This window comes from Marmota marmota, unplaced genomic scaffold (assembly GCF_001458135.2).
Source record: "Marmota marmota marmota unplaced genomic scaffold, marMar, whole genome shotgun sequence".
In the NCBI taxonomy this organism is placed as follows: Eukaryota; Metazoa; Chordata; class Mammalia; order Rodentia; family Sciuridae; genus Marmota; species Marmota marmota.
The window spans coordinates 26,775,696-26,803,403 of NW_025999853.1; the positions used below are offsets into that span (position 1 = coordinate 26,775,696).

Sequence of the window (27,708 nt, forward strand, 5' to 3'; positions counted from 1 at the left end):
ATATATATATATATATATTTATATAGTTATATAGTTATATATAGTTGTAGATGGACACAGCACCTTTATATTTATGTATGTGTGTATGTATGTATGTATATATGTATATATATGGTGCTGGGGATGAAAACCAGTGCGTCATGCATGCTAGGCAAGTGCTCTACCACTGAGTCACAACCCCTGCTCCTTAGCCTCATTTTTAAAGGGAACTAACAGGCCTTTCAAAAGTTTCCGTTGTGCTACAAAATACATTTCGGTTTTACTGGCTTAATATTATTGTGCACATTTTATTGCAACACCTGCTAATAGTGGCAATAATTCAACAGTTCCATGAAGAGAACTTCTTCAATGCCAGTCAGCGATCAAGCACCATATGCTGATTTGAATCTGACTAGATGTAATTTTTACTTTGTAGATTTTATAGTTATAGTTTTAACAAAGTATCATGAAATGGTTTTCAATTTAAATAATATAATGTTACACTATTGCATCTTACAATTTTTTTGTAATTCTGGCATAATGTAAAAAATCAGGGAGATAAAAATCCACCACCTAGCCGATATCAAAAACAATGAATAAAGCTTCATTTACTCTTGGCAGGATAAATATAAACCCTATGGTTAATGAGAAAATACATTCTACAAATTCTTCCCTTAAAATATATCTTAAGCAGGACACAATGGTGCATGCCTCTAATCCCAGGACTTGGGAGGCAGAGGCAGGAGGATGCCAAGTTTGAGACCAGCCTCAGCAACTTAGTGAGGCCAAAAGATGTGGCTCAGTGGTTAAGCTCCCCTGGGGTTCAATTTCCAATAACCTTCCTGCTCCCCCAGCCAAAAAAAGATAGGTATCTCAAATATATTCCTTCAGTTCCATTTCAAGATGACTGCCTCAATTTGAATCACTATGTCTTGATTATTACAATTAATTCTAGTTAGGACCTCTGACTGAAGTCTTCTTCCTTCATTTCTGCCTATAATATTATTTTCTCAGAAGAAAACATTTTTAGAAGAACATTTTTATTTTGCCACTTCTCTGCTCCAAAAGCTCTCAATAATTATTTCTTGTTACAAATTTGAAAATCTTTAATTAAGCCATCTTGGTCCAATATATGACCACATTTTCCCATTCTCTCATATCCCATTACATTTGAGAATTTAGTTTTATCTCCTTAGATGAGTCTACTCATTGATTCCAAATGCCTTCCACATTTCTGTCTTGATGTGTTTGATGATGCAGTCACCTCTTAACGGATTATGAGGTTCCTTACTCTTCAGCTTAGTTGTACTATAGTCATTACTTAATGACAAAGGTCAAGTTTACATGTTTTTTTGGTAAAGTAACTAATAATCATCTTTTCTTGTTTTGAATTTCTATAATGCTTATTATTCTTCCGTTCATTTCTTATTTTATCATTGCCTTGAATAAAGTAATTTGAATAGGTTTATGTTCCCAGAATGCAGAAACTGTATATTTGTGTCAATCTCAGATTCCACATATAACTATATATTTTATGTATAATACGTATCATATAAATAGATATGTACCTCTTATGTGTCACAGAATACTGAATTGATTATATAGCCAGAAAAAGATTTCATTCAATATTAACTTCTTTTTTTTATATTTATCTTTTAGTTGTAGTTGGACACAATACCTTTATTCTATTTATTTATTTTTATGTAGTGCTGAGGATCGAATTCAGGGCCTGATACATGCTAGGCGAGCACTCTACTGCTGAGCCACAATCCCAGGCCCCTAATATTAACTTCTTGCCAGCTGCAAAACACAACTAAATCAGTCAGGGTCACTCCAAGTGAATTGGGATGGCACTGAATAATCACACAGACACAGAAAGTACCTTTTTCTTGGGGTCCAGTGAAGAGCTCCTTGGCCCCAGCTCCCACAAGGGAAGCAAGAGAGGCAGACAAGAGAGAGCAAGAGCACACCTTAAGCCCTATTTATTGGGGGGGAAGACACTAGAGAAAGTTCTACCTAAATTGGCAAGGGTTGGGTTTCAGGGGCTGTAGCCCAGTCCCATTGGGTGACGCCCACTTCCAGAGCTTTACTCCCCTGCTGTTGGAGGTGAGGTCCATCTGCTTTTGTGAGCAGTGGAAGCCAGTTCCACACCTCCATGGCTCAAGGCTAAGGGTACGTGCTCCTCTCTTATGTGCAGCTCCTGACACTTGCTCTCATATTAAAAAGGTCTTTATGCTGTCATTTCTTTTTTAATCTAAAAGGACAACTAATTAAGTCATTCCCATGAGCCAGAGATTCCAGTTCTTATATTATTCACTGCTGCCTTATAGAGTACTTCAAGAAAGTGCAGCACAGTGGAGAATAATGTGGCTTGGTTTCAGTCACAGTAGTTTTATCATCTCTTAGTTTTCTCAGTATCAAAATGAGATATCAATAGTACCCACTTTGTAGAGTCACTGTAAACTAGATAACACATGTAAGATGCTCAGAAAAGAGACATGATGTTAACTGTTACCATCCTGTTGTCGTTTTTATCATTACCAAAATTAATAATCTGGATTTTTTTATATTAACATAAAAAAACCCAAGCAAACAAACAAACAAACAAAATAAGATGTATATTATGTGTATAGATGGTAGTGATCTGTGCCTTGGGTTTTGTATTTCAGGGTAGTTGAAGATAAAAGCACTTTGTATTTTAGTTTGCCCTTCACTTACTTTTCCTTTCCAGAAAATACTATCTTTTACTATTAAGAAAAAACTCACAGCATGACTATTCTAAGATTACTTTTCACAATACTTTTCCTCTTGTAATTCTTCAAGAGCTGCCCATGAATCTTAGGGTATAAATCCTTAACAGAGTATATAAGCTTTATTATATATTTGGGTTTGACCCCTCCAACATGATTTTATGATACCACCTCCTCAGCAACACTAACATTCTGTTTCTTGAACACACTATGCTTTTAGCTATAAACACTATTCCTGAAACACTCCACTCTCAATACTTTTGCCTCTGGAACTCCACATTCCATTGAGATCCTATCTCAAATGTTGATTCCTTAGGGCAGACTTCTCTGGCACTCCATATAAAGCCCCTGATATAGAACACATTTACTTCATATCTTTCTTGTTTGTTTTTCTCATTATCTATCCCCTGACATTTTAAACCAGTGGACTTTCCAAATAGTGTGAATATTTTCCAATGGGAAAATGAATATTACAGTTTTTATTTCTATTTTATTCATTTTTAATTTCCATTTTTGAGTTTATTGTAAAATCTATACCCTAGTACATAGCTGCACTGCATATATCACTTAAAAGTAATTAAATATTAATTTGTATGTACATGATTAAAAAGGTTGACAAAGGTATAACATTCAAAAATATGTTTGAGATCACTACTTTAATCACTAGAGAGCAGAGTTTCTACCTGTTTTGCTCATGATTATATCCCCAGTGCTTAGCACAGTGCTGCACTCATAGAAGGATCTCAATAAATGGAATAAAAAATTAAATAAATAGATCTTTCAGTTTATAGAGAGAAGCATATCTTGTTACACAGTATAGGGAAATATAGTAATATAGTAAATGTGTATTGTAATCAAATACACAAAGGTAGGCTTAAATACACAGATAAATGTAATCTAAAATATACAGAAAGAACTATTGTACAAATATGTAAAGAAAAGTGCAAAGTAAAAAATACCCATAGCAGCAGCTAATATTTATGACATGTTTACTATGTGCCAAGGTTTCTTAAATCCTTTGTTGCATTTATACATTTAGTTTATACAACAATTCTGTTTGGTCAGGTCTCATTATTAGTCCTATTCTACAGTACAGAGAGGTTACGCAAAATGCCCAATGTTTGTCTTCAGAATCTGGGATATTAACTACTAGTCAATATTATCTCTAGCATAGTATGGATAGGACTTACATTCAATATTGTGAACCGATGATGAAGAATGACCACCTCTGTATTTTAGGTCAACAGACACAGGCCTACTTTATGACAACCCACCAGAGTAAATATATATATTCTTACAGAAAAGCTGTGCAGGCTTGCCTGCTGTACTTAAGAAAGAGTTTTAGTACTTTAGTGCAACAATGATATAATAGTAATCCAAACAATGCTAAATAATTCTAATAATTAAAAAATGACATGAGAAGAAAAGAGAATGAACATATGGTTGGAGGAGACACTCTTTCTAAGTCATTGCCAGATTTACTACCCAAACTGTTCAGGATTTATGGCTTGTTAGAAATACTTGAATTCTTTCTAAATGGCACTCATGCTAATTAGGTTGTTCATTCATTTAATTTTAAAACATTTACTGAAATGTTGTATATGCATGGTAATAGTGGTTAGCACAGGTTTTAAACTCAACACTGAAATGGGTTTGTAGCCTCACTCTAACACTTATTAAACACTTAAGTCTTTCTTTGCTTCTCTCTTGATCATTGGAATAGTGTTGTTAAATCCATCTCATGAGGCTGATGACAAAATAAAATATTCTATGTAGTATGCTTGACTCAGTGTCTTACAAACACCTAATGAATGACAGTTATTTTTCTGTTATTATGCCAGGCTCTAAGAATTGAATCATTCATTTTATAAAAATCAAGGACAGGTGAACAAATATTATTATATGATAGGATAAATACATGGTGATAGAGCTATTCAAAGACTACAGAGGATAGCACAAAGCAGACAGTGACATCATTCTCTGAAAATGACTTGGGAAGTCTTCTTAGAGGAGTTAAACTTCAAAAAGTCTCTTTTTCTAACAGTATTGTGATTAGCAATATTAACATAATAAATGAACATACCAAAATGAGAATAAAGTATAAAACTAATTAGGTTAAAATAATTTGTTTTAACAGATTACAATTTTATATAAAACAAGAGTGTACTATGTAAAAATTAAATCCTTTTTCTAAAATCTATAGAATTAGCTTGTGTAAGACTATTTGAAAATAGAGTCCTGGTTAAAAAAAAAGTCTGAAAAAATTGATCTTATTACATTTATAGGGATGGGAAAAGAGAGAAGTATCCTTTAAAATCCCAATTAATGAGACATTATACTTTTCTTGCAACTACAAATGAGCAGATCACATTTTATATCATAAATTCTCTTTGCAATTGTTATTTTTAATGAGATTGAGTTATAAGACATCTAGACTTTAGAGAATTGTGCCATGTCCTGCAAAATTAACCTTTAACTTCAAAAGGTTCTAAAAACATGATTCATTGTACTGAATAAGGTGTATGGTTTAATGACTATATATTGTTATTTTATTAGTTAATAAAAGAAAAGGAGGCAAGGCCCAGGAACCTCATAACTCAACATGAATAAAGAGATTATTCACAAATGGAATACAGGGCATGTTATCTTTTATTTTTCTTTCTTTCTTTCTTTCTTTTTTTTTGTGAGAGCTTGACATAAAACACTGTTTTCTTTTTTGAGTTTTGGAAGAATATTAGTTAGGATATCAAGTTCTTCTTAGGTGTTTTATGAATACAAGTCTAGATATTAAGTGCCAATCCCATTTTTTTCATTATGTAACACTATAGAATCTGCCTTTTGATATCACAGACTCACTACTAAATCAATATGTGTTAAAGTGCTTGAACACAGAAATCCTTCTGTACATTAGTCATTATAAGTGTAGTTAGATTCTCTTCTGTCAGAAAACACATTAAATCAGGGATCTGAATGTCATCTCTGTCACTTCTTCTAAGTTTTCAATTTCTTGCTGCTGACTAGATCTTTACTTTCATTAGATGAAAATGATCAAATTTTTCTGAAACTCCAAATAAAACCTTCCTCTGATTGTATATCCTAAAATTACTTACTACTATATTATGATTAACATGTGAGCAAAGGATAGAGAAGAGTTAAATTCTATGAGAATTCAATCATATTCATTTGGCATCTTTGTAAAAGCATTATAAAATATTTTACATATATATTTTATGTGACATATAGGCAAAAATACTTAATTAAGCAGGTTACATATTTATTTTACTGTGCTGGGCTATATAATGTCCAAGTTCACATTGCTCTTGAAAATTCCTCACATTTCATACAAAAATTTTCAAGGGCAAATTTTGATATGTATGATTTCTCTTTGCACTAATAGTCCTTTACATTATGGATTTTCTGTATGAATTCTCTTATTCATTATACCACAAGTCCCATGGTTTTTGGTTCAGAGATCCTGGGCACCAAACTGAACCATGGGTAATTGCTGCTGGGACAAAGCTACTGAATTAATTACCAACCTTAGGGCTGGGGTTGTAGCTCAGTGGAAGAGTGCTTGCCTAGCATGTGTGTGGCACTGGGTTTGATTCTGAGTACCACATATAAATAAAATAATTCCCAACATTGTTGCTACCATCCTGAGAAAGAGTAATGGTACTATTCTTCTGATTTTCTAGTTATGTCCCTAGTAATGTGAAACTGTCATTCTACTATGACTGTGTTCTTTGATAGCAGGATCCATAGATAATTTGATAGGTTATTTGCAAGGACTAAGACAGTGCCTAAGAGCACAGGAGGTAGTGCTTTAGGCAAAGCAGACTGTTCAGTGAATATGGCAAGGACAACAGAGTAAGAGAAAGATCCAGACCACAATTCAAAGCTTGGTCTTTTTGGCACTAAAGAAGTCTTTCTCAGGTAGGCCTCAGGAATGCTCAACTTTATTTATTTTTAAAATATTTTTCTTTAGTTGTAGATGAAAATAATGAATTTATTTTATTTATTTAGTTTTATGTAGTGCTGAGGGCTGAACTCAGGACCTTACACATGCTAGGCAAGTACTCTACCACCAGCCCTCAACTTTATTTAGTTTTATTTTTTATTTGGCACCAGGAATTGAACCCACGGCACTTAACCACTGAGCCATATCCCCAGCTATCTATCTATCTATCTATCTATCTATCTATTTATTTATTTTGAGATTAGGGTTTTGCTAAGTTGCTTAGAGGCTAAGTTGCTGAGGCTGGCTTCAAACCTGTGATCCTCCTGCCTCAGATTTCCAAGCTGCTGTGATACAGGAATGTGCCACCATTCCCGGCTAGGAATGCTCTAATTTTCATCAAGCATAGTCCTTCTGATATAGTGTTATCTTAAGAAAATAACAAAACCCCAAACAAAACACAACAGAAAAACCCTTAAGAAGATCTAAATTTCAAGCTCTATAAACAAATCACTCTTTGGAGTCCCAAATTTCTCACTGACAGAACAGAAATGAAATAAAAGTAACATCTATAGAGAAATAAAAAGATGTAAAGAAGATAACGGAGTATATTAGTAAATTGCAAAATGCTACAGATAGGTTAAATAATCTTTCTTTTGTAATATCAAAGTGTTGGTAAGTTTTGTTTACTTTTTGTACAAATATGCAGTGGCCACTTACATAATTCACAGCTTAAGCATAGTGATTTAAAGTAGGGATCTTCATATGAGTACATGATAGAGGTCTGGAAAGCATTTTTAAGGGGTCTAGTGTTGGCTATGGTTTTAAAGAAATCAACGTTCAGGGGCTGGAGTTGTGGCTCAGTGGTAGAGCGCTTGCCTTGCATATGTGAGGCACTGGGCTCAATCCTCTACACCACATAAAAACAAATAAATAAATTAAAGGTATCGTGTTCATCTACAATTAAAAAAAAAAAAAAGAAAGAAAGAAACCAATTTCCAGGGTCTCTACTTTCTTAAACCCATTTTCCTAAAATGGATTCATCTGGGAAGGTGCCTGTGGTCTAAATTTTATTCTCCATGTCTCGTTATAGATAGCTCTTCTCCTGCTGTAGCTTGAGATGAAAGTACAGCTCTCCCTCATATTTCTATGCTGCTTTATGGTAAGTTTTACAATCTTCTGAAGCATCAAAGAAATAAAAGAATTCCTTTACTAGAGGTATTATGAAAGCCACTCCCAACAATTTCATCAAGAGATACATTTTAATAAAGTTTTAGTCTTCATGTTTAATAAATTGAAATAAGACCCTACAATTTATTTATGTAATAATAGCTTGATCCATGCAGAAGAAAACTTTAAAACAATTTAGAGCCTAATGGACACAGGAAATTCTGTCATTAAATGTGAGGATTATACAAGGAAAGCAAAGACCAGACACCAAAGAGAACAAGTGTGGTACTGTGTTCCCAGTATTTAAAGTATGCCTGATTTTAATATAGTTAACAGAAAATGCTAACATTAAAAAAGTTCTTATTTTGGGCTGGGAGTATAGTTCAGTTGGTAGAGTGCTTGCATTGCATGCACAAGGCCCTGGGTTCAATACCCAGCACCACGGTCCACACACAAAGTTCTTATTTCATATGACTCCTCCAGAGTATTTGACTGCTCACCAAAGAATCATAAGAACTGTATTTTGTCATTTCTTTTGGATTTGATAGGCAAATAATGATTTAAATTCCAAAGGAGATCCTTAGAAGAGTCAGAATAATTATTTTTCAGTGTATTCCACAAAACAGTATTACCAAATATTAATTATGTATGTGTATAGTTTGGTAGAAGAAAGGTTGTATTAACAAATAAATATTGGTTACAACAAAGATAAACTAATTTATTTAAAAAAAATAACCACTCATTATGCTTCAAATATTGTTCGAAGCACTTTATGGAATTAACTTATCTTCAAAACACCCCTTTAAAGTACTATTGTAACCCCAAATTAAAGATGGGAGAACAGAGGAAAAATGTTAAACAGTGTGCCCCAAACAATACTGTTATTATGCAGTGGGGACTAGGATTGGAAACCAAACAGTAGAACTCCTGTGCTTATGTTCCTTAATGTGACACTCTGCTGTCTCTCACCAAATTACTGAGTCTTTAAAATATGAATGTGAGAATCTTAAAAAGAATCTAGTTAGGAAACGATGGTGATTGGACCAGGTTAGCAACCCTGTGGATGGTAAAAACTGGTAAAACTGTAGATACACTGAAGGGAGTGCTTATAAATACGCTGAAAGACTGGATATAAGCAATGACAGAAAGTTAAGGATACACTCAACACTTCTGGATTTGGCAACTGGAATAATATCACTGTCATTAATTGGATTATAGATCTGGCATTTATTAATATACTTATGGTAGTTAGAGTGATGAGATGGGGTAAAATCAGGTAGTGGGTATGGACCAAAAAATGTATTCTAAAAATAGAGGCTTGAAAAAGGAAGAGAAATCAAGGGGGGAAAAGTAGAAAAATAATTGAAGAAAAGCAAGAGAAAAGGTGAGTACCTTGTGAGGTATTTCCCTAGAAAATGAGAGAAAACATGCTTCAATACAGAGAAGTAAATCAGCTGCAATAGTGATGACAGACAAAGTAAGATGAGGCTTGAGAACTGACCATGGGATTTAACATTAGTTAATCAACATTAGTCATTAGTACCCTGAGAGGGGTGGTCTACTGGAGTGATGGAAGTAAAAATTGAATGGAATGTGTTAAAGAGCAATTCATAAAGAAATTGGCAGTAGTTTCAAGTTTTGTTGTAAAGGAAAGATTTAAGAAGAAAATAAAGTCCAAAAAGAACTTTTCATTTAGTTAGACTGAAAAATTTCTACTAAGCAGCTCAGAAGGTGGTACAGGAATAGATACACCAATAATTTTATAAAGAGCTTAAGTATTATAGGAAGAGAGAAGAGGTCAAGAAGGGAAAAAAATGGTATTATACACGACTTTTAAGCTGGTTTTAAGAAACATTCAGGATTTCACCTGCCAGAGGTTTTGGGGAAAAGAATGACAGAAACAGGGAGAAGAATATTCCCAGTAGACTCTACGGAAGCATACAAGGTATAAAATGAGGCACACGAACAATGACAAATAACATGGTACTCAAGGACTGTGTGCATGGGCACCTGCTCAGAGTGCAGAGAATGAAGAGTAATTATCAAACATTTTCTACATGTTAGAGAACTGACATGACTGTTTCCAAAAAATAAATGATGTGAAGTTAAGACAAGATTAGAAGGGGGCCCTCTGTCAGAAAAAAAAGCATGGCCAGAATGCTAGAGAGGAATTTGAATTATTTCTTTTAATAAAAGTGAATATACTAGATCTAATTAAAATTCTACTCAAGTGAATCCAATACCACCCACATGTTTTCCAAAAATACAATTTTAGGAGCATGGTTACTCCTGGCATTGTCTAAACAGCATTACTGAAGGGACTTTTGAGGAAATGGTGAAATGAAATCATACAAAATAAATGGAAACACGCACATGCAGGAGAGGATTACCAAAACTCAGTTTCTCTATCATCACAAAATATCTGTGAAATTATTTTGTGCCTTATATGTGCTGGAACATATTAAAAGACTCAAAAGACCATTAAGTGAGCTCCATAAACTCTTTAAATCAGTTTTCAATTTAAAAAATATAGTTTATAATTTCAACTTGACCACACATTATGAATTAAGTAATTAGCTTTAATTTTGTGAGACAGTTTTCAAGATCTGGGCTTTCATTTTCCTATTTGATTATACTAAAATTAAAATTCACCGACATAACTCATAACTACAGGCAGTAAAACATTCCATGTTCCCTAAATATATGTATACAGTTCTCATTATCAAAGAGAACAAAATAAACAAACAGTTGGAGATGTAGCTCAGTGGTAGAGCTCTCATTTAGCATGTGCAAGGGCCCAAGATTTAACACTCAATACAGTAAAAAGTAAAACAGAGTAAAATGAATACTGTGTATATATTGTATTTTTCCTGCCTTTGGAACGGGACGGAGGGCGTACTGGGGATTGTACTTAGAGGCACTTTACCACTAAGCCACATCCCCAGACCTATTTTGTATTTTGTTTAGAGACAGGGTCTCAATGAATTTTTCAGCACCTTGTTTTTCCTAAAGCTGGTTTTGAACTTGTGATCCTCCTGCCTCAGCCTCCTGAGCCGCTGGGATTACAGGTGTGTGCCACCCATGCCTGGCGTTTTAAGATATTTTTATCACATGAAATTCCTTTTTGATATTTTATTCCAGAGAAAGTTTCCAGCTAAGGCCTAATTATGAAATTAGGAATTTTCTATAAATTATAGATTTTAAACATAAATGTGCAAATCAAAGTTATAACTAATATAGTAAAAGTGTTATAAGTCCATGAAAAACATTTACTTCTAATCTTAAGTAATATGAACAATTATACTTATAGAAAAACTTTCAAAATAATGTTTCAGGTATTTGAAAACTGTGTTAATTAAGGACAATTTATTTTACTAACCACGAAAAAAAAACTAAACACTATGTGAAAGAAGAAAGAAAATAATCTTATTTTCTGTGTTCAATACCCTTGTTGGCTTGAGATTCAAATCAAATTAACCTTGTGCTATTGTCTGGATGATTTACCCCTTTTGAGTTCAGGTACTGAAAGCTTGGCTTCCTGTATATGGCCTAGTGGGAGTTGTTTGGGACACTGGGGATGCTGTCTTGGTAAGGGTTTAAGGTAGTTCTCCGGGGATCTTGTGTTGGTTCAAGAGAGTGAGTTGTGATTTAAAAACAACAACAACAAAAACCCCTCCCTGAACTTCTTCCTGTTTTATCACGTGATCTGTCCCCTCTGCAAATCCACTGAGATGCCATTTACAATCCTTACTAGAGGTGAACCCATGTTGACACATGCCCTTGGACCTCCCAAACTGTCAGCTAAATAAACCTCTTTTCTTCCTAAGTACTGAGATTCAGTACTTTTTTTTTTGTTACAGTAACAAAACTAATATAGTTTGATCTATAATACTACTATAAAGAACCATGCAACTCAGTTCATATTAGAAATATCGCAAAGAGAATTTACAATTAAAAATAAGCATGAGGGTGCCTCTGCCACCATGGCCTGGAGGTCTTTTCTCTCAGCAGGGGTACTGCCTACACCACTATCCCAGAGGCCACTGCCACAAACACAGGGGCTGCAGCATAGAAGCCATCTTGAGGTCTTCTTTCGGGGGGGCTGCTGCACCCAGATTTAGAAACAAGAATCATCTGATCATCTCAATAGATTCAGAGAAAGCATCAGACAAACTACAGCATCCTTTTATGTTCAAAACACTAGAAAAACTAGGGAGAGTAGAAACATACCTCAACATCCTAAAAGCTATATATGCTAAACCCAAGGCCAGCATCATTCTAAATGAAGAAAATTGAAAGCATTCCCTCTAAAAACTGGAACAAGACAAGGATGTCCTCTTTCAACACTTTAATTCAACATCATCCTTGAAACTCTGGCCAGAGCAATTAAATGAAAAATATTAAAAGGATACAAATAGATGAAGAAGAACTCAAACTATCACTATTTGCCAATGACATGCTTTTATATTTAGAAGATTTAAAAAATCCCACCAAAAAAATTTTAGAAACAATAAATGAATTCAGCAAAGTAGTAGGATATAAATCAACTCCCATAAATCAAACGCATCCTCTGAAAGAGAAGTTAGAAAACTACCCCATTCACAACAGCCTCAAAAAATATAATAAGATATTTGGGAATCAATCTAACAAAAGAGGTGAAAGACCTTTATAATGAAAGCTACAGAATACTAAAGAAAGAAATTGAAGAAGACCTTAGAAGATGGAAAGACCTTTCATGCCCCTGGATAGGTAGAGTCAATATTGTCAAAATGGGCATATTACCAAAAGTGTTTCTGGGGGCTGCTGCACTTAATGAAATTCCTATTAAAATACTGATAACATTCTTATTGTATTAGAAAAAGCAATCATGAAATTTGTTTGGAAAAATAAGAGACCCAGAATAGCCAAAGCAATCATTAGCAAGATAAGTGAACCAGGAGGCATAACAATAATAAAACCTGAACAATACTATAGAACCATAGTAACAAAAATAGCATGGTATGGGTACCAAAACAGACACATAGACCAATGATACAGAATAGAAGATACAGACAAACCCACATAAATGCAGTTATCTCATACTAGACAAAGGTGCCAAAAATATTCACTGGAGAAAAATATAGCCCATTTAACAAATGGTGCTGGGAAAAATGGAAAGTCACATGTAACAAAATGAAATTCAACCTCTCTCACCCTGCATGGAACTCAACTCAAAATGGATCAAAGACTTAGGCACTAGAACATAGACCCTGTGCCTAATAGAAAAAAAGAGTAGGTCAAAATTCCCACCATGTGGGCCTAGAATCTGACTTCCTCAACAAGGCTCCTAAAGCACAAAACATAAATTGAAGAATCAATGGACTCAAATTAAAAAGCTTCTTCACAGCAAAAGAAACAATCAGTGAGGTAAATAAAGAACCTACTAATTGGGAACAAATTCTTACCACACGCACATCAGATAGAGCACTAATCTCTAGAATATATAAAGAACTCAAAAACCTTAACACCAAAAAAATAATTAACCTAATAAATGGGCCAAGGAACTGAACAGACACTTCTCAGAAGGTGATATACAATCAACCAACAAATATATGAAAAAATGTTCAACATCTCGAGCAATCACAGAAAAGCAAATCAAAACCACTGTAAGATTTCATCTCACTCCAGTCAGAATGGCATCTGTTAAGAACACAAACAACAATAAGTGTTGGCAAGGATGTGGGAGAAAAGGCACACTCATATATTGCTGGTGGGACTGCAAATTGGTGCAACCACTCTGGAAAGCAGTATGGAGATTCCTTAGAAAACTTGCAGTGGAACCACCATTTCACTCAGCTATCCCACCCTTCGGTTTATACCCAAAGGACTTAAAATCAGCATTTTATAGCCACATCAATGTTTATAGCAGCTTAATTCACAAGAGCTAAACTCCAGAAGCAGCCTACGTGCCCTTCAATAGATGAATGAATAAAGAAAATGTGGTGTATGTGTGTGTGTGTATGTATGTGTGTATATATATATATATAATTTTATAACATTACAAATGTTATAAAATAAAATGTTATTTTATAACATTTATAAAATAAAATATAAAAAAAATAAGCACAAGATAATTAAAGCACTTCCATACTGTGAATTTAGTCCTAGCATGGTTCATTCAGGCTATAAAACTTTAGAAAAGCTTTTAACTATTATCTTAATTTTTTAATATTATAATAAAATGTCAGCTGGGCGCGGTGGTGTATGCCTGTAATCCCAGAGTCTCAGGAGGCTGAGACAAAAGGATCATGAGTTCAAAGTCAGCCTCAACAAGGCACTAAGCAACTCAGTGAGACCCTGTCTCTAATAAAAATACAAAATTGGGCTGGGCTGGGGATGTTGCTTAGTGGTTGAGTGCCCCTGAGTTCAGTCTCTGGTACCTTCCCCCAAAATATATAAAATAAAATGTCTTTATTAGATATTAGGAATATCATATGTGGATAAACTGACACTGTGGTGTAGCCTGCTAAAATATTAAAACTTTATTGAAAACAGAAAAAATCTTCAGTATTTACAAAATACATAAAAAATACAAGTGTCAATAAAACGAACCCTTGTACTCAACACCAAACTTCAGAAATATAACACTATCAGTATACTGATTTTCTTATGTACTCTGTCTTTCCTTTCATCAGTCTGTCTACTCCATTGTTGCTCCTCCCATAAGAAACACAATATTAATCCTTGTTTTCATGTTCTTATGCTTTTCTTGATTGTGTTTTCATGTTCTTATGCTTTTCTTGATTGTGTTTTCATGTTCTTATGCTTTTCTTGATTGTTTACCATATATTTATAATCCTAAATAATTTAGTACACAGTTTTGCTTATTTGTGAATTACATAATGGAAACATAAGAAATTTTTTATTTACTTGAGTTAAAATTATGAGTCATTCACATTGACATATGTTGTAATTCATAAATTTTCATTATATCACAGTATTTTACTATATGAACAAACATTTTATCAATCTTAATATTAATAAATTTTTTGTTTCTAGACTTTTGCTCTCATAAGCACTGCTATTATTGATCATTGTTGTATAAATCTAGAGGAAAACACATAAAATTTTCTCTAGGAAGTATACTTAGATGTAGAACTGATGAGATAAGTATATGAACATTTTCAACTTTATTAGTGAAGAGTAACTTGATTTGAAAGAGTTCAACTATTTTTTTTTTTCCAAACCAGCAACATGGACAGTTCTAGCAGCTCTATATTCTTGCTAAGACTTAATTTTGTCAAATTTTAATTTTTTTTAATCTAATGATTATAAAAACATTACTTCATTATGATTTGATTTTGCATTTCCCTGTTTCCTAATAAATATTGAGCATCTTTTCTTATGTTGACTATGTGGGAATTCTCTTTGCGTATATCATTTAGATATTAATCTTGTTAGTTCTAAGTCTTAGAATTAGCTTCTGAGAGTGGTCATCTTCCTTAACTCTTTTCATGATATCTTAAGTCAACATAACTTCTTAGTATTAGTATTTTAATTTTCAGTCTTTAAAAATTTGCACAGTTATATTAAGAAAAACTTCTCCTATCCCAGAGTCATAAAAGTTTCTCAATACAATCTCCTACAAGTACTACAGCATTATATTTTATTGTTAAGCTTTGAATCCACAATAGATTGACTTATATGTTTGATATAAAGTAGAAGTCAGATTTAAACTTTTTTTTTTTTTTGGTAAGGGAAAAGCAGAATAGTGGTCTCCTGAAGATATATGTCTACATTTTAATTTATGGAACCTGTGAATATGTTATGTTACATGGCAAGAAGGAATTAAAGATGTAGGTGGAATTAAGTCTGCTAATCTACTGAACTTCAAGTCAAGATGGATGATCCATGTGGCCCAAAGTAATCATAAGAATCCTTTAAAGTGGAAGAGGAAAGCAGAAGAGGAAGAGTCAGAAAAAGATGCTATGCTGCTGCCCTTGAAGATGAAGGAAGGAGCCATGAACCAAAGCATGAAGACTGCCTTTAAAGCTGTGAAAGGCAAGGGAATGTATTATTCTCTAAATTCTTCAAAAGAACTAGTGCTCTGCTGTCATCTTGAGTTTTAGCTCAGTGAAACCCATTTTGGACTCTGACCTCCAGAACTTCAAGTAATAAATCTGTGCTGTTTTCAGCTACTATGTTTGTGATAATTTGTAACACAACAATGGAAAATGATACATTGAATAAATTACTACTCTACTACTACTAATTTAACAATTCTGTTCTTCAAAGACAAACCAAAAAGATTTGTCCCTGAACTCCACTTGGTTCCTCTGCTCTAATTGGCAATCATCTAAATCACTATAGATCAAAAGTAAGTGCCGATATCTGGTGAAACAAGAATTTCCATATTTGTTTTTTTTTCTTCAGTAGATTCTTCAATTTATTTTATCCTTAGCTCTTCCAAATAAATTCTGAAACAGCTTGTGTACACACACACACACACACACACACACACACAACACCCTTTTGGATGTTGACTAAATGCACTGTTGCAGTGCTCTAGAAAATACTAGGAGAGCTGACATCTTTATGACAGTCTTTCTACCCATAAACATGGTATATTTCTTCTTTTGTTAAGCAGTCATTTAATATTTTTACGTTTTATTGTTTTCTTCATGCCTTTGGCAGGTTTATTACTAGATATATCATTTTTTAACTAAAATTCAAAGTGGTATTTAAAACTGTTTTTTAATGACAGCTTAAAAAGCAATAGCTTTTTGAATATTTCACCAAGCTTTTTTGTTTAACAATTTGTACATTATTTTAGATAGTCTATAGTCTATTTTAGATAGTCTATAGTACCATAACAGCAAAAAATAATCATGGTGTTTCTTCTTCCTTTTCAATGCTTATACTGTTACTTATTTTCCTAGTCTTACAATGTTGGCTAAGACTTCTAGCCTGATACTGGTTGTAAGCAACAGATATCTTTGCCTTTTTCCTGATATTGAGCTTTTAATGTTACTCCACATAGCATGGCATTTGATGCACACTTTAGGATACAAATTCATTTTTAAGCTAAACTGTTTGTCATTTACTAAAGAATTTTATTTTAAATTAGGGAAGAATATTAACTTTCTATTGGTTTCTGATTTTCGTTTCTTTTTGTCTTCATCTTCCCTGTTTCTTTTCAAATGTTTTAATGTTTGTTTTTTTCTTCATTTCTGTTTATTTCCATTTACCAATTTATAAGCTTATAACTATATTTCCCCCTCTCCAAGTTTTAACAAATAAAGTTGTATATGTTAATTGTGTACATGTTATTTTGAAATACGTAAACACCGTGGAATGGCTCTACTGATCTAAGTAACATGCATTTCCTCACATACTTACCATTTTCTTTATGATTACACTTACAATCTACTCTATTTCCTTTTTTAAGAATATAATAAATTGTTATTAATTATAGTCTCCATGTTGTAGAATAGATCTCTTGAACTTATTCTTCCTATCTAACTGAAACTATGTAAACTTGGGCAAGTTATCTTTCCCACTCCCTCTACCCTAATTGTTTTGAGCAACCTCTACATTGTTCTTCATGAAGTTTGTAATTTACATTTCCACCAGAGTTCCCCTTTTTCCACAAGCTCACCAGCATTTGTTATTTTTCTGTCTTTTTAACGCTAGTTATTCTAGCAAAGGTGAGATGATGTCTCACTGTGGTTTCGATTTGCATTTCCTTGATGGTAATGATTATTGAACATTTTTTTTTCATATATCATTGGTCATTTGTATGTCTTGTTTCAAGAAATGCCTAAGTAGGTCTTTAGTTCACTGAAAAATTGGGTTATTTGTGTTTTTGCTATTGAGTTTTATATAAATTCTGGTTAATAACTCCTAGATAGTGTATTGTTGGTAAATATTTTCTCTCATTCTGTATGTTATCTCTTACTGTTATTTCCTTTCTTAATAGAAACCTTTTAGTGTGATGTAATCCCATTTTGTCTATTTGTGCATTTGTTGCTGTGTATTTGGGGTTACATTTAAAAAACCACCACCCATGCCAATGTGATGGAGCTTTTCCTGTACATTTTCTTATGGCATTTTACAGTTTTAGGTCTTAAATATTTAAGTCTTTAATCCATTTTGAGTGGATTTTTTATATGGTCAGAGATATGGGTTTAATTTCATCCTCTGCATAAGGATATCCAGTTGTCCTGGCACCCTTCATTGAAGAGAATGTTCTTTCCCTATTGTGTGTTCTTGGTGCCTTTGTCAAAAATCAGTTGAGCATAAATGTATACATTTATTTCTGAGCACCAATTCCATTGGTGTATATGTTTATTTTTATGCCAATGCCATGTTGCTTTATTTACCAGAGCTATATAGCATATTTTGAATCTAGGTCATATAATGCCTCTAACTTTGTTGTTTTTGTTAAGGATTGCTTTGGCTGTTTTGTGAATTTAATGTTTATGTTTTCCTGCATTTCTGTTTTTCTTTTTTATTTACAAACTGGGAAGTTAGAAATTCTATATTTTAAAGTTATACGACTATTATTAACACAAATCTCTTTAAGAGTTATCTTCACCATCATTTCTATGATGTATAAGACCATGTAAGATGCTCTGATTAATCCTTCCAAACATATGTACTTGTTTATAGTACTTAGCTATAATTTTCAAAGATTTCACCAATTAGCTAGTATCACTAGTTTTACTTATGTTCATAACTTAGTTTTACATATGCGTAATGCTTGCTTTGATGTTTGCCAATTTCTGTGCCCAACAATTCTTTTCTGAACTAGTCCTTCCATCTAAGTCCTATTTCCTGTATCCTCAAGTGTATTCATTTTGCAGGTCTGTTAAAGCTAACTCTCTCAAGCATTATTGAGATCTTAAAAAAAATACACCTATTGAATATATAAATCTAAGATAAATTATCTCTAATCAGGATACTGATTACTTCATTCTATCTCTTCTGGTTTCTATTGTCACTATTAGAAAGCCAATATAATACTTACACCTTTGATATGATCTATTCCCCTGTTTTCCCTTCAGACTGCTTTTATCTTCTTTCTGTCTCTGATGATCTGATTTTTAAGTCCAGGGAGTTTAAATGTGAGGTTCTTTTTCTTTACTTTGTTTGGGATTGGTTGGAATTCTCTGGATCTCGAAATCGGTGTTTTCATCAAATTCTGAAAAATCTCTAGCTAGCTATTATCTTTTTAAATATTGTCTCTCAATTTTCTCTTCTTTTGTATCTCTAGTGACATTTATGTTGACCATTTTTACTATCTTATTTTCAATATTTCCACTTCATGATCTGTTTTATTGTGGATAACTTCTTTGTATGCACCTTCCAACTCATTAATTCTCTCTTCAACATTGTATACTGAGTTTTGGCTTTGATTCATTCTCAAATATATTTGGTCACTATTTTATATCAACATATTTTATTATATTTTCCCTTTATCTATCTATATGAACATAAAAAATTACATTTTTCTTACATATGCTAAAATGTGATTTTTATATCATATATTAGTGGATATCTGAATCTGTTGTTGGTTGTTTCCTGACTTATAGATTCTTTTTTCCAATAGTATTTTGAGGTCTTTCTTTTTAATATCATGTTGTTTGGAATTTTATCATGAGGTATACTTTGAAGGTATATTCCTCCATAGGTATTTGTGTCACTCTGTGCCACAGACTAAAGAACACTATTACTCTGAACCTTCTTGAAAAGAATTCTGCATTAATGTTATGATTTTGTTTTCCAAAAATCCTCATAATAAAGGCTATGGTTATAAATTTTCAGGAAAGAGTTCTCCTCTATCCCCAAATCAGTATTAAGATAAGTTTATTACATTTTTTTTGTATGTGTGTGTAAAAGCTTCCTTTTTAGTTCACCCTTAAATAAAGTTATAGCCTTTTGTTATTATATCTTCTTTGTAAGGGGATTTCTTGTTTAGAAAACTCATTTTGAGATAGCAGGATTTATGCCCTACCCCTATCTTTACCTTGGGCATCTGTGAAAATAAAAGTGAAATGCCATTAGGATTTAAGAGAGAACACTCTGGAGATTACAGGTTTCAGAGCTATCTTTTTTCCTTCTTCCTACCTCTGAATTCACTTGATTTTGGGTTTGAAGAATTCTTTTTTTTTTCTTTTCAGCTCAGTAAAGCATTAAAATTTTATTATTTTATTCAGTAGTTTATTTGTAAGCATTTAAACCCACAATATTACTAGAAATAGAACTCTGGTTGATATTTTAGTTCAGAACTTTCCTTTTTAGCTAATCCTCAAGCCACAGTAGGTTAGTAGGTCCAAAATAACTACTATTATAGTTGATGCTGTGTAACTGCCTGATGATAATTATATAATTTGCAGTTATTTGATTTAATTCCCCTACAATTATGTCATGAACCTGTAGCATTTTCAAAGCATGAGGATAAAGGCAACAGGAACAAAACTTCCATATAAAATAAAAATAGAAAATCATGCTGAATATTATTTAGTGAACTAGAGAGCTCATTTTTAACAATCTGAACCCCCTTCTGCCCCTGCCCTGCCAAGGCTCTGGTTTTCTTTGCATACACCTTCTTAAGGACAGGCTCACTGCTGAAGTAAATCAGATGCCTAAGCCTGAGTACTAAATGATAATGTTGGTTAAACCATTAACTCTTGCACTGGGTTGGGTATCCCCTACATATCTCTTTCTAGGTGCTCTATTAGGTTTCTTTTTCTGAGTACTTATTGTCTACATTAACTACATTAAATCTCTTAACTTCTCCTGTAGTTTTTGTAACTTTCATTTGACAACATTATTTTCTGTTCAGAATATTCATCAATATATCCATCCAGTCAACTGGCATTAAAAAAGTGGACTTGACTACTGCAACTTAAAACAGTATAATACTATCTTTTAGAAAATATACCAAATAACCAAAATAGGAAATCTAGAAGATTCCAAATTAAAGTTATCATAGTCCTCCTTTCTAGCATATAGCCCTCAACTCCATTTTTTAACAGATTTCAAACATTATAGGATTGTGCTAGATGTTTTTTTTTTTTTTTTGTGACTATTTGATGAAACAGCTCCTTTGAGTCTACCGTGGTATAGAGCTATTTACACTTGAGCTCTGGGAATATTCTGACCAACATCACTTCTGTTTGTACTGTGGAAATATGTGTCTTTTTATAAGCTTCTTGAGTTGAAAAATCATCCTCAACTTAATACTTTAAAAGAATGAAAATAATCCAACTATGGTATTTTGAGATAGGATCTTTGAGAAGTTATTAGGATAAGTTATGGTCATTAGGGTAGAATCTCTTGCCTTGTGATATCCTGTACCACCTTAAAACACCATGGCGAAAAAGCCATCTCTAGATATGGCCCTTCAATCTTGGACCTCAATTAGCCAACAAAACAAAACCAACCAACCAAACAAACAAAAAACTTTGTTATAAATCATGCAACCTATGGTATTGTTAGGGCCACAAAGAATGGACTAATATAGTTGACAACAGTAACTATTTTAAATCAAAATATGTTCTACTTTGTTCAAGAAAAAGTACTTAATCCCTTTAAATTTCCCAGTTATAATACTTATCCATCAATGATGAAGACCTGTCTCTGTCTAAGGTTCCTGTTTATTCTTCTTTTGGATTAAGTAAATCATTTCATTATATTTTATCTACTCAATTAGCTTGTTAGTTATATACTCTCTTACCATTTATTTGATATCAAAGATTTCAATATACATCATCAACTTATAATAAAGTGACTATTTTTATATTGCCAAGAACAACTCAAGGCAATCGGAACATTTTAACTTTATTTACTTACCTCTGACTGATATGCTATTTTTATATATGATTTTGCTTTTATAGTTTTATATAGTCAATTTTCATTTAGATTTAGCCCCACTTATTTTTCCTATTATTTTATATTTTTTCCTGTATCTTCAAACTCAATCTGGGGTAATTTTCTTTGTGCCTTAATCCTTCAGTATTTCTTTTAGGTCTGCATGCTAGTTTGCATATTTGCTGTTTTTGTGTGTCTCAAAATGTCTTTACATCACCTACATTGTAGCTGACTTTCTTCTTGCATCTTGAAGATACCCTAACTTCTGGTTCCACTGTTTAACCTAAGAATTTAGTGGTCATTTTAACTGTATTCCTTTGAAGATATCTTGTCTTCCCCCTTTCCCTTTCTACCATCTCTGACTGCTTTAAGAATTTTCTCTTTGGTTTCATTTTTGGCAATCCTTTTTTTCTTTCATTTTATTTATTTTTGGTACTAGGGATTGAACTGAGGCTTAGCACCACTAAACTATATCCCTAGTCCTTTATATTTTTTAATTTTGAGACAGGGTCTTGGCTAAGTTGCTGGGGCTGCCCTTGGACTTGCCATTCTTCTGCCTCAGCCTCCCAAATTGCTGGGATTACAGGTGTGCATCACTGTGCCTGACCTGTTTTCAGTAATCTTACTATTATATGTCTAGAAGTTGGTGGTTCTTGTATTTCTTCTTCTTTGTCATCGTCGTCTTCTATTATTATTATTATTTTTTTTGCCTTTGCCAAAGGGTTTACGTTGTTGTTAAATCTGGGGATCGACATGTTTTATTTCTTAAGATTGGAAAATTCCAAACATTTCTATTGCCCCATTTAATCTTCCTTCAAGATGTTTTGTTAGTGCCCACTTGTGTTTCTGGATTGCTAGCTTTTCCAGTTCCAATTCTGAACTATATAATCAAAAAGAAAACCCAAGAAATTTATCATGTTCTGAAATCCAGAGCCATTCTTCCTTACTCTCTCCATCTTTCAGAGTCTTCTACTGTTTGTTGTATATAATGTGCAGGGTTTTAATTATACTTAGCAAGAAAACTGACAAGAAGTATATCCCTTTCATTTTCCCAGAGTGTAAGTCTCTCCATTATAGTTATTTTTCTTTGGATCGACTAGAGGCCTATTTCTATTAACTATATGGTTTACTTTAGATTCTGGCCATGTTGTCTTGTTTCATACCATGAATGGTTTAGATTAACTGCCAGATGCTGTAGGTAATAAACTGTTGTGATAATTTGAGGTCCAGATTTATATTATTTTTATCCAGAGAGAATATGCTTTTTGCAGAGAGCTAATGGAAGCAACAATCAGAAACACCATGATGGAAGCTTGAGATGATTTGAAGTGGGGCTTTAGTCCATCTTGGAAATGTTGTATATCTAACAATTCTTATGGTGTGACCCTTTTGAGTGGTTTACTTGGCTTACTCTTGAGTCTTCATCCAGGTAGAACATAAACTTTAACTTCTGCCTCACTAGAACTGTCATTCTGTTGAAAGCTGGGCTCACTCTGTCTTGTCTGTTGACTGGCAGACAGCTGACTACTAATAAATTGGCAGATGCCTCCAGACATTTAAGATGAATGTTTAGGGTAGGAAAAAGAAACTTAATAGGATGCAATGTTACAGAAGATAGTGAGCAAGAAAGTTTAGAGAATAAACAATTATCAACATGGTCAAATGAGGCTGAAAGACAAATGAGGCTTTAGAATAAAATAAATCTTATAATACACACCATTTACTTTCTGTGTAGTAAAGGAAGGCAGGACTATGGAATGTTAGAAAGTCAGATTTTTAATTGAGAGAATGACTGAGAAAAGAATGGAGACAAATTTAAGAGGTCAACAAGAGACCATTAAACAAATCAATGAATACATCTGAAGTTGTAAAAGAAGGCAGGTAATCAATATTTGTGTAGACACAAGTTTGTACAATTTTAGGAATACTTTTTCAACAAGGATGGCATCTTTGGGTGGGCTCAAGAAAGAAAACTGGTTTTCAGGAGAACATGAAGAATTCACTTTTTTAGATACATCAAAGATTGGTAAATTTATAGAAAAAGCAATAGAGATTAAGATGATGATTTGGCCAGGAACAGTGAGTGGCCCATAACTATAATACCAGTGGCTCCAGAGGCTGAGACAAGAGGATTTCAAGCTCAAGGCCAGCCTCAGCAATTTAGCAAGGCCCTAAGCAATTTAGTGAGATCCTGCCTCAAAAAAGTTGGAGATGTAGCTCAGTGGTAAACTGCCCCGGGGTTAAATTCCCAGTACCAATCCCCAACCCCTACCCCAAATATAAAGATTTGGAAGTTATTTGCATAGAAATTATAGTTGATACCAATAGTTTATGTAGATATATGCACATACAAATTTCTATCAAGAGTTTTTTTCTTGCCAAGAGATAGCTAATTTAAACCCTTCAATATCTGCCAAATAGATTGTTTTTTGAGTACCTAAAAATCACCCTACTTGAATTTAAAGAAGAATCCTGCTTTGCACCAAGTGACTACCACAATCCTAAAATTATAATTAGCAAAACAACATTCATGCAATTTGCCAAGATTACAAATATATGCTTGAATAAAGAAAATTTTAAACCAATATTATGAAAAAATTCAGCTACTTGCCTTTCTATATATCCAGTAAATTATTTGGAGAAAACAGACACACACACACACACACACACACCCAAAATATAACGCTGGGCTACTAGTGTATCAATAGAGATTAGAATGGCTATAATGGTTGCCTATGATTGAGATTTGTTCAAGTGAGTTAAGTGTTATGCTGTGCTGGTTGTGAAACATCTAAAAATAACTCCTACTCAAATATTCAATTAATTATTTACACATAATATTTTAATACTTCAAAAGTTCTAAAGTACACTTTAAATATATCACTTTAGCATTACAAAAACCTTTCAGGAAAAGAAAGAATTATTAGAAGTCACACATTAAAAATGAGTTAACTAAGATAATGTGACTACATCTTCTTTACTTACATTAGCTCAAATTCATAGCTTTTATTTTTTACTAATAATTGACCCTTAAAAATTCACTTGAAGACTAAAAATAAATTCACTTATGAGTTATTATTATTAAAATAAAATCCTCATACCATTTTGTGATGCCATAACAATCTTTAATAATATCCTGAAGAACAGCACGATAGAAGAGTGATTCAGTAGGCAGCTGAAAAAAAGGCAGACAAAAACCAGAAATCAAATTAATATTAGAGAGCTGGGACCATTGTGAATGTGAGAAACTTGACTTTGCTGTTAAACATAGAGGAAGACATTGTAATGTCTCCATTCTAACTCACAGTACTATCCTAAGATGATTTCTCACTATGAAACGAATTCTGCAAGAAAACAGAAGAAACCATAAGAGAAATAGTAGTAAATGACGAAGATAAGTCTTAATCAATGAAAAATAAGCTAGTAACCCAAATGGAGTTCTTATCACATACAAATGTACAAATACACTTTTAATACAAGCCAATCAGTTCTGAAGCCTATAGGAGTCAGAAAGGATATGTGTAAAAGAAGAAAGAATGGCTTTGACCTAAGATATTATGGACTAGGATTCACATACTGAGAAGATACTACCTATGTTAGGAAATATTAAAAATATGTCTGAAGACTGTAAGATCATAACTTCGGCTACTGCAGAGTCTTGGAAAGGTCAAAAGAAACTGAGTTCTTGGCAAGACAGCTCTTCTGGGGTAATGAGAGATAGGCGCTGTCCCACCAGGATTCAGAGGATTTTGAAAAGAACAAAGGAGAAGCTGAAGAAGTCCTCAATAAAACCTAATAGCTTCAAAGACAGAGAAAGTAAAAAAAAGTACTGTAGTATTTCTTAGAGAAATAATACTTTGGTGCAAAACAGAGATGGTACTCCTGAATTAAGAAATTACAAAGGACACCAAAATCCCATCCATATCCCTACAGATCTCTTGATACTGATAGTACAGAAATATCTAACACAAAACAATGTCAGCAATAATAATCTAGATTTCCTGAAAAGTTACTATTGGAAAAAAAAAAAGAAAGAGAAAATGAACTAAAGAGGTGAACAATAATGAATGCTTTTGTGAAGTCAAATAAGGTCCAACTAAGTCAAATTATGTCCTAACTGTCCAACAACTGGCAAAGTTTCAGACTTCACTAATTTAAAAACTTTTCTTCCCTTGAAGTCTCTGACATACATTTCATTTTGATTTCTTAAGTCCAGACATATTTTCCATTTGACATTTTCTCATCTTGAGAAATATACTGTTACAGTTCCAAAGTCTTACTTTATGATCTATCCCTTATTTCTCTGAACAACACTTTTCTCACAAAAATGCTGAAATCCCTTTTCATACATTAACACTTAATCTGGAAATATTCAATTGAAATTCAAGGTATTTTGCTAAAAATACTATTGCATGAACTAAAATATTCTTTGTATATAAACTGCTTAAAAAATTCTTAACTTCATGTTTGATTATCTATAATACACAAGAACTTCAATTTTATATGAAATGCCTAAAAATGATTAAAATGTCTTTATCATGCCTTTGAGAAAAATCATATAAATGATATCAACATAATTTATAAAAAATGTACATATTTTTATGAAAAACAAAGTGTAGAATGACAGCAACAAAAGATTAAGACATGTATTTTAAGCAAAAGAACAGACATAAATGGAATGCACAGAGAAATGCAAACAGGATAGGAAAAATCATCATTCCCAAGTTACCCTGAGTATATAAAGGGCTTTACAGCTGTTTCCTAAGAGAAAAAGAAGAGAGTTATGTAGTGCCTTCAAATGAACATTCCTAGAATAACTAGGACTGTCCATCCTGGTAAATACAGAGTGGGGTGAGTGGGAAAGGAGTCAACATCTCCTAAACAGTCTGACTATTCCAGAAAAAAGCTGCATGTAGTTCAGAGTTTATGTTCTTTCCCTCACAAGTGATAAATAAATGTACTTAACATTTTTAATGCATTTTTAAATATGGGAGGAAACAAAAAGTGTACACCCTTAAAGCATATGTATCAGACATGCATTTTACAGATCTAGTGGAAAAGGCACTGAGCTAGAAATTAGGGCTCTGTAATTAATTAAGGATGCTAGAACACAATTAAAATGCTGCTATATAGCAAGTCTGCATATAAGTTTGGCACAATAACCAATTCATCCGATTGACTGGAAGCATGAGCAAACACTTGGAAAATTAAAAACACCACACCATTGGAGCATTATGATGATAGTCCCTAGGGAACCACTAAGGTGATATGTAGTACAGTAGTTAAGAGCATGAAATCCAGAGAGAGAGATTGATTCAAATCTCAGCATTAACTACTTTACAGTTTTTTCATGTGTATCCTGGGATAATAATAGTATGTATTTCATAATTCTACGTATTTATTACCTATAGATGAGAAGAACTTCGAGCAGTACTTTGGTAAGCTCTATGTTAGATTTAACTGTTATTTTCATGATTAAAATGATTACTGATCACAACAAGTGTAGACATTTTTACTTTGCACTTACTATGTACTAGCCATTGTTTTACACTTTTCACATGCTTCAGTATTTACTTGAAATGACAATATTATGAGCAAACTATTACTGGTATTAGTGTCACTTCTCCTATTTTACACATAAAGAAATTATGATGTGTCCAAGGTCATTAAACCAGTTAGTGATGATGATTGGATGCAAAACAGCAGTCTAAGACTAAAACCCACACACTTAATAAATTCTAAAACTTGATAAAAAATGATGACTTCACAAAGACCAGTTTTTATCACATTTTAGATAGGCACATTAATATATTAAAAAACAATTGCAACAACATACACAATATTTGTCAATGTTCTTTGCCTAGGGTGAGCATATAATAAATGACACTTGTTATTGCTATTATTATTTTAAAACTATTATTAATTTAAAAAGTATAAATTGACATTATTAATGTTTATTGAAAACAAGCAAAAAAGAGATTTCTAAAATTAGGCCCAATA

General features: G+C 33.0%; 1 protein-coding gene across 7 annotated transcripts in view; it reads right to left on the reverse strand.

The window, feature by feature from the left end:
- Mettl25 (methyltransferase like 25) overlaps positions 1–27,708 on the reverse strand; it is a 185,852-nt gene that overhangs the window by 106,341 nt on the left and 51,803 nt on the right. For all 7 annotated transcript variants that reach the window (XR_007348125.1, XM_048804537.1, XM_048804553.1 and 4 more), the window contains one exon: positions 24,810–24,883. Coding sequence is in view for 6 of the 7 variants with exons in the window: in XM_048804537.1 (XP_048660494.1) it covers positions 24,810–24,883 (74 nt within the window). In the remaining variant the exon portion in view is untranslated. The remainder of the gene's footprint in view (positions 1–24,809; positions 24,884–27,708) is intronic.